Source organism: Miniopterus natalensis, chromosome 10 (assembly GCF_054644295.1).
Source record: "Miniopterus natalensis isolate mMinNat1 chromosome 10, mMinNat1.hap1, whole genome shotgun sequence".
In the NCBI taxonomy this organism is placed as follows: Eukaryota; Metazoa; Chordata; class Mammalia; order Chiroptera; family Miniopteridae; genus Miniopterus; species Miniopterus natalensis.
The window spans coordinates 56,804,667-56,813,360 of record NC_142090.1 but is presented as its reverse complement, the minus strand read 5'-3'; the positions used below and the strand labels follow the sequence as shown (position 1 = coordinate 56,813,360).

Sequence of the window (8,694 nt, the reverse complement as noted above, 5' to 3'; positions counted from 1 at the left end):
TTAACCATAAAAATTATTACTTTTAATAATGTTCATTTTACTGACCTTTTATTATAATCTGATGAATAATACCAAATGTGCATTCATTCATTCACTCACTCAACAAATACCTGGAACATATGGTATTATGTTCCATTTGATTTTCTTTGTAGTATTAATGATCTGTCTGAATGTTTTCTGTTATCATTTTATAATATTATGTGAGAATTCATTCAAACGGATCTTTAACACTTTTCCCTCTCTCTTTCCATAAAATTGTTTTAAATTTGTCCTATTATTTTTGCAAGTTAAAAGAAATTCTTAAAATGTTCCTATTTCAATATTGGCAATTTCAGTTCATATTTATATATTGGTCACATTTTGAATAGGCACCAATATTTAAATCCGATAGTAATCAGATAGAACACTTTAAATATATCATTTTGTAGGTAGTGGCAATTTGTTTCATTTATCCCCAAGAGAGGCTTTAATATCAGTTCAAGTGCGCTGACACGTTTAAGGCCTCTTTCACTCCATTTAACTGTTGCATCTGACTGGAGCAAGAATGATGGCAAAGATCTTGACCTTGAAACACTGGTTGAATTAAAGGATTCAAGTGGATGATAGAAGCTGTGGCTGGGTTTAAGTGAGGGCCAAACAACGTGGGGATGAATGCTGCCGGGGGCAGGGGCTGAAGTGCTATGTGAGATGGGTGGAAGGGGGCTGCAGTGACCAAATGTAGGGGGCGACCCGCCATGAAAGTGGGGTGTGCAGGGATGATGGCTGGAGTCAGCGGGGAAAATGGGAATGGAGTAAAATGTGGCTGTGAGAGGGGATGCAGGTGAGCTATTGGGAGATGACCGCCCTGGGAGTTTATAGAAGCAGAAACAGCAAAATGCTGCAGGAACGTGTGGTGGATGGTGGTGAAAGAAGCGTGCTGGTGAACCGGGACTGTCTGCACAGCTGAGGCTGCAGAGAAGGTGGCCGGCCCCGCAGCAGGCAGCACCCGGAGATGCTTTGATAGGAGCTGTTTCTGCATATGCTGCTGGGCTTGTAGCTGGAGGAGCTTATATTTATCTATTTCATCAGGAGAAAATGTCACTGGCTGTTGAATTAAAGGGGGAGAGATAGGTTTATGATACAACTCTAATTCATCTGCTGCTGTGTCTTGCTTCTGCATAGTTCTGTCATAGTAAGGGTCCAAACTCCCCTCTGCATGATTCGGATGCATGCTTACATCCTGCGAGTTTAGGTTTATTTGGTCTTCTTTGGTCTCAGGAACGCCAGGATATCTATTAGATGGAAAAGCACCAGGGAAATCATTTGGTACTGCATCACAGCTTTGAATAAAAGGTTGGACTTCACTTGGTAAAGGTTTTGACTGTTCTATTGTTGGGTTCTTTTTCATGCTCGGTGACTGAGACTCTGCTACTATATGAATTATACCTTTAGAAAGACGGTTATCACAATCAGCGTCTACTAAAACAGTAAAGTTATTTGTCTGTGAACTGTTGACTTTGTCTTTCTCAAGGGTTCTTGGAATTGCAGCGCCTCTGTCATTATTTCTTTTACTTGGGGTTTGTATTTTTTCAGACAAAGGCAATGCTGGTCTGTTACAGCTTGGTGCTGTAATTTGAATTGTGCACTGGATCTGTGAATGAGCCTCTGATTCATTTTTACAACTGTTTGAAGAGACCTCAAAATTAGCTGATTGCTTCTGACACTTCTTGGCTTGAACTCTTTCTAAAAGGCTTTTGGCTGTCACCGCCGTCTTCTCTCCTCTTGTAACGTTTAACTCTGTGGTTTCTGAAGGGTGGCTGGAACAGCTCCTCAGAAGACAGCTGATATTCCCAGACTTACACTGCACGGGTTTTACGTTTCCCAGATCACAAAGGTGAGGGCTGTGCAAAGATTGTTGACTTCTTTCGCTTTTATTTAAGTAATACATTCTCTCTCTTGAGTAAGAGCCCAGTTGGCCGTGCTGGGGTCCCTGGCAATCAGGTGGTTTTCCACGATTCCCAGCACAGAAAACCTGTGAGCTAGTATTACACTGGGTACCTCTCCTGGACTTTGGCCCTGAAAATTGTTGATTTTTGCCCAGTTTATATCTTTCTCTGCAGTGACCATATTTACGTTTTGAGTATTTTTCATTTTTAAACGATTCCCACAATTTGCAGCTTCTATCTCTCTGCATTTCTGACTGCAGGCAGTCTCTCTTCGCTAGCTCACCAGACAAGCAGAAGCAGCTGTGCTTTTGGCGTTTCTCTTTGTGTCTTTTAACTGAGTTGTGTTCTCTTTGACAAAAGTAGAGCCAATTGCCTCTGCCAGGACTACTGGACCTGTGACTTGAAGAAGTACTTCTCAAGCTGGATGTGCTGTCGGGGGATGTGTCTGAAGGGCTGGGACGTCTATCTACAGACACCTTTGGAGGACTTCTCTGGTCACTTCGGTTTCTACAGTCGGGCACCCTGTTGGTCATGCTGATGTGGTTACTATTCAAAATCACACTGAAGTCCTGCCCATGGTCACTGTGACCCCTTACTGTGTAGGGACTAGAATTCCAGGTGAACTGATTTGCGTCTTCAAAATCTGAATGAGAATCACAAGGAATCAGTTTATGCTTTTTAGTCCTAGGGATGTAAGAAGCAAAAGACAGGCCCTCGTTTGCATCATTGAGAACTACCCTTCGGCAGCTTTGCCAGTGGGTCCTTAAAGGTTCCTTCAGTTCATTATCACTCCTATTATTGTTTCCTACACAATTCTTCAGAGAGATATCAAGGTAAGCAGGCACTTCAGGATTTTTCATTTCTAAATTACTGGCACTAAAATTGTGTTTACTCATGTTTGGCTCGGAATCACTGTGTCCCAAATTATATTTTCTCTGGGAATTTTCCCAATCTGGATTAGCTGTCATCATCTTTGGTTTCAGAGATTGATTATCTCCTTGGATCAATTTTTGTTGGTCTTTGATTAAACCTGAGACTTGGCTCTCTATTTTAGTCTTCATTTCTAAGGGCTCCTTAATCAATTCTGTTTTTAAGTCCTCTGGATCACGGCCATCCTTTGCGTTCCGAGAAATCTTAAAATCAAAATATAATGGGTTGCAGCCATAAGAGATACAGGGCTCCGTTTTTGTAAAGAGCAGCAGTTCTGTAGGCCATTGGAGGGTGGTGTGGCCATCCTTGCTTTGTACGTGCAGATAAGGCAATGGTTTGGACTTCACATCATGGGAACATGCTTCTCTGTGGAGCCTTTGCACATTTTTGCTAACTCTTTCTGTTTCATCTAAGGATTTTTCTCCCTTCTTTCTGGAGTTGGAATTCAGATGCACTGGATTGTTTTGCTCACTTGGCTCCAGTGATGGAAACTCATCCAGACATTCAAATATCCTGGCTTCACTGAGCTTGTAAACGTTTGGTGGGCTGGAGGAAGCATTTGCTTGGCATGCATGATTAATGCGGCTTTCTGAAAGGTTCTTCAATGTCTTTCTAGTTTCTTTTTCTCTTTTGGAAGGAGTAAAATCCATATCTGAAAGATGAATGTTTGACTCAGAGAGTGAAGCACGAATGCCAATCGAATCTTCTAATGTTTCAATGGAGTCATTTTTGTCTTGCAGAATTTGAGAGCTTAGGGAGAAGCTATTGTGTAAAACACTTTCCAGGTGGCTCGATGGGATGTTTATATCTCCTCCCTCAGTGAGGTGTGTACCCTCGTTTGCAAACCTGCGGCACTTGCATTTCTCCACAGTTCGTTTTGTTTTATAGATGGGTGACTTGGTGCAATCATGGGTCTCTTCTGTGTTCTCACTAAAAACTGATGCTGAAGATTCTAATTTTACGTGCACTTTTTTGGAGAAAGAAAAGGATACTCCTGTCCGGTGATTTGCATTACTGAGATCTGAAGATGTTTGTGGTACCCGCTTCCCAAACAAATAAAGTCTGTCTGTCTGTAACTGGTGTCGACCTGGCGTGGTAGGCCGCTGTTTGTCAGACATGCTCCTGGGGAGGTTCTTTCCTTTAAGGAGAAGAGCAGTCTTCACGCAGGATACTTTCCTTCCATTCTTAACTGGGAAAATTCCTTGCTGGAGTTGCTTTTCTATGGCTACCCTGGGGGCTTTGTATGCTGGTCCATTTCCAGAAACACTGTAAATACAGTAAATATGAAAATGATTTAGGCATTAGATTTGAAACAATATCCGTATGTGAACATTTCATAGTGTTTCTACATAGTGTTTCTACAATGGGTTATCCTAACATTTATGAACTCTGTCTACTGCTACATAACCATTTTCCTGTGCTTATAACTCAGTATATACCTATGTTTCAAAGTGGCTATTTCTAAGTTGCATCATTTAACTGTATTCTTTCAAAATTGGCAAAAATCAGTAGCATGTGAATATCTTATGCTAGGGCTGCAAAAGAAAATAAAGCATTGCATTTATGTTACAATATATATCCTCCAGAACACATCAGTTTTTGGAATAAAAATTTATCATTCTTTCACAAAGAGTTTTTCGATCAGTACTTTCAGATTAAATAAGAAATTAAATGGAGTTGTCACTTCCAAGGTATAAAAATATATCTTTAATTTTTTTTGTATAAGTTCTAGTATTTTATAATTTTTGTTTCCTCAGTTTCTAAATTCCTTTATATTTGCTTTCTTTTGAAGAGGGGTGGTTACTTCTTTCCTTATGACTTGTCACTATTTTGGCTAATTATAATAAATGTATAATAAAGTAACACATTTACAAGTGATCTCAATATCTTCAATTACCTTGAAATCTTTTCCTTTGCTTCTTACTCACCAAAATATTTTCTTTCTGCCTTTTGTACATATATATTTTCTTTTGGCAGCTTTGAAAAGATTATTCATTTTACTGAGCATAATTGGTAATTCAGGTAGAAAATGGGAAACAGAAAGATACATAAAAGATGCAACTCTTTAAATTAAAATTATCTCCTTAATGTTGTACCTGTAGAACCTCTACTACAAAGCAAGGTCATATGGAGGGAAGACAGTACAAGTCTCATCAGTTATCTGATTACTTTTCGCCGCCTTTCTTTTTTCTTTCCCTTTTCTTTTTCTTTTTCCACATGCTTCAATGTGTGTGTGTGCTTGCTTTTTTCCATTTTAGAGTTTTATTTTATTTTTATCTAGTCATTGGTTGCTGATGTATAAAATACTAAAAAAACAACTTGCTATCTTTCCCACATGTAGTTAAACTCTAATAAAGAAGAGTGCATGCTGAGCCCTCAGCTGAGAAAGCCTTTCCTATCCCCTAAGGCACGACTATCTGGCCAATCAGCGTGGAGCTCTGGACTCCCATTTCTTTTGTCCACCAAATTTCATGTGCTTTGCTTCATTTTCCACGCATTTAATATTACAGAGACATATTTAATCAGCCTCCTTTTATTCATTTTTGAAATGCATCAGCTCGAGCATTGTAAAATTTTTATAATTTTTCATTTTTATTAGTGTAATATTTTATTATATTTATTATATAGACCATACTTTTATATTTATTTTATATAATAAATCATATATCTATAATACTTTACCAGACCATCGTTACAGATCGATTTCTTTCGGTTAGTTTTTGCCAGTGCTTTTGGGCACTTTCAATTCAACTTTATTCAGCTCAGAAACATCTCATATTTCTCTGATTATTGCGTCCTCTCTTCCTGTTTTCTTGTCCTGGGATTTATGTGTTAACTTTATTGACTCTCCTGAATATATTTTCAGATCTTATTATTTCCCTCAGTACTCTAGGGTCTCTAGTCTTTTTCTCTAGTTCAGAACAAATTTCTTATTTTTAATTTCTATTTTACCGATTAAAATTTTACAATGTTCAATCTGTTGTTTACCATGCCTATCTGGATTTAAATTTACAAACAAAAATTTCAGCCACTATTCAGTCCTTAGTAATTTCAGATTGTCCTCTAAATTTTGAAATTTTATAAAACTACATTCTTTTATTTACTGTAACTCTTTTGTAATAAACACTTTCCTCTTACTCATTACATTAATCCCCTGTTTAAATCTTTTAAAAAACTTCCTTTAGAGAAGGTATTTACACATCTTTGTCATGAGAAATGAAGAGAAACATTCTAAGATGTATGGGTTATTTTATAACGGAAAATAGGGAGCATGAGGTTTACTATAGTTCGGTCTTTTAAAGTGCCTGCAGCCTGGGGACAGAGGGATGAGGTACAGAAACTTCTGTAGCACTGAATTTTGCCTAACTACCAAAGAGATTCTTTTCTATATTTGTAGCCTCACTTTGGATTAAGTAGGAGCTATATTTTTGTATTAAGTTGACTTCTCCAGAATCTCATTCAATCTGATATCATCTGCACTACACTTAGCAGAAATTATTCCAAAAGCCTGGTGTATAAATATTATCATTCTACTCCTCCTGATTCCGTTATGATGTAGATATTTTACTATCTTTATATTTTTCCTATATATTTTTCCTTAATAATATTTTTGCTTATTATATGCTGGTACTGTTTTGTGCGTTTTCTTGCTTTAACTTACATTAGTCTAAATGTTCTTTTTTTATTGCTGTTTTATTTTACCATTTATCTTTCTAATGTGCAAGCTTCTTCCCTTTATATTCTTTTAAGCATTTTGAAAGCTCTTTGCTCTTATTGTTTTTGTATATTTGGCTTTCCCTGTCCTTAATTTTTGTGTTTATTTTATCATCCAATGTACACTTATTATTATATTTTTTCATGAATTTTAACATTTTATCTTCATTATTAATCTTTTGCACTTCTTATTTTGTGCTTTAAACTTTTGATCCCATTGCTTTATAAGCTTTAATTTCCTTTATCTTAAATCTAATTTATTTTTATTATTTTGGAAAATCCTAACTTTCTATCTTTGTGATGTTTTAAATTCTATTATTTAAATACAAGTTTATGCCTCATAATATAATTAAAGGTTTAATTTTTATAGTTATATCCTCACTTATGATTTCACTTCTTCCTCTAGAATTTTCTTCAGTTTCTGTCTGTGATTTTGATTAATTATTTTTGTTTATAATAAAAATGTGACAATTAATGAATTGTCCATTCCAATAGTTCTCTGAAAATTATAATTTGTGGCAACTCAATACACACGTAATTTAATTCTTTGTTGTGCAAAAAATATACTTTTCAAACAGGAAACAAAACATATCAAAATAAGATGATTTCTTTACATGATATAATTTCCTAATGTTCCACATTATTTAGCTCTTATATTAGGAAATTCATATTCTCAGAACAGTGGTCCTAATTTTTTTTTTAATGTTTTAATTGATTTTTATTTTAGAGGGTGAGAGGAAGAGAGAGAGAGACAGAGAAAGAGAGAAGGAAATATCGATGTGAGAAACAACATCAATTGGTTGCCTCCTGCATGCACCCTGACCAGGGTTCAACCCGTTACTTGGGCATGTGCCCTGACCAGGAATCAAACCGGCGACCTTTTGGTGCAGGGACAATGCTCAACCAACTGAGCCACACCAGCCAGGGAATGGTCCTACAATTTTTAAAATTTGGGAAAATACCCATATCTGCACTATACTTAAACTTACACATATAGAAGTTCACAAACAGATTGAACCTCTCTGCATACAATAACTGGTCTGTCTGAGAAACCAAGTTGGGTTGAACTACCCAAGCGATGGCCAAAGGCTGTCTTTTATAAGATCCATTAACAGTTTCTGCCATCATTTTAAAAATCAGCCTCATACAAATATTCCTACTACTATTAAACTCACACGTCTTTTCCATAGGGTCATGAAAGAATCCTCCTGTTATCTGTATCATCTACTCAGAAGTCCTCATTATGAGAATAAAGGACAAAGAAAGTTGTCCAGGAAAGGGGTAATACAGATTTTTTAAAAATTTTATTTCTTATTTTCATTTGTCAAATCAGCTGCCAGAATGAAAATATTTAATAATTCTATTAAGTGACTTCCCTTAGGCCCTGAGGCAGCAGCTTAAGCAGAGAGGAAAATTATCTGGAAGGCAGATCCTGGGTACTAAAAAAAAAAAAAAAAAAATTAAATAATTTTCCTACTCCCAAGTTCTGTTGCTAGAAATCTAAGCACCTACTGTTTTCTTAACAATATGAAGAGGTGGGGATCTAGGCCTGCCTACTCTATAGAGGTTATGCTTAGGTTGTTATTGTTTAGTTAATAAGATTTCCAGAGGGACAGGTAACCGCAATAGGGTGATTTTTAAATTTGATTTAATTTGGAGGACAATGGGTAGCTCTGCAAACTTAGAACTTTTAAACAAAAGGATCATCACCATCACCGTCATCATTATGAAGGCTCTTCTGATCCATTGTCTGTTTCTCCCAAAAGAAAATATGGAATGAGTGAGCAGAAATGTAGAGGTATGACAACTTTTATATTAAAAAAAAAATAACCAAAATTATGCTTATTAAGGCTACTTGGATTTTCTATTGGATGTTCTTAAAGGACCTATCTAAGAGGTGTCTCACTATAGTGAGCCTTGTCCTTCTTTTATAATCTGATTTATTGCACCTCATAATTAATCACCCAGGAATTAACATCTAACCTATATATTTTTTTCTTGCAAAGTACCATAATAACCATTCGATGTTTCCTTCTGAGTTCCGTTTTAACAAGGACGGTCTAATATCTTATTCACACTGGGTTTGAATAAAATATTATAAGATCCTCAGTGTGTTTTAAAGTAA

General features: G+C 36.4%; 1 protein-coding gene across 1 annotated transcript in view; it reads right to left on the bottom strand.

Annotated features, from left to right (window-relative positions):
- Positions 1-472: 472 nt before the first annotated feature.
- ZNF804B (zinc finger protein 804B) overlaps positions 473-8,694 on the bottom strand; it is a 416,857-nt gene continuing 408,635 nt past the window's right edge. Inside the window, exon 4 of the mRNA XM_016218916.2 lies at positions 473-4,121. Within this exon, the coding sequence (XP_016074402.2) occupies positions 473-4,121 (3,649 nt within the window). The remainder of the gene's footprint in view (positions 4,122-8,694) is intronic.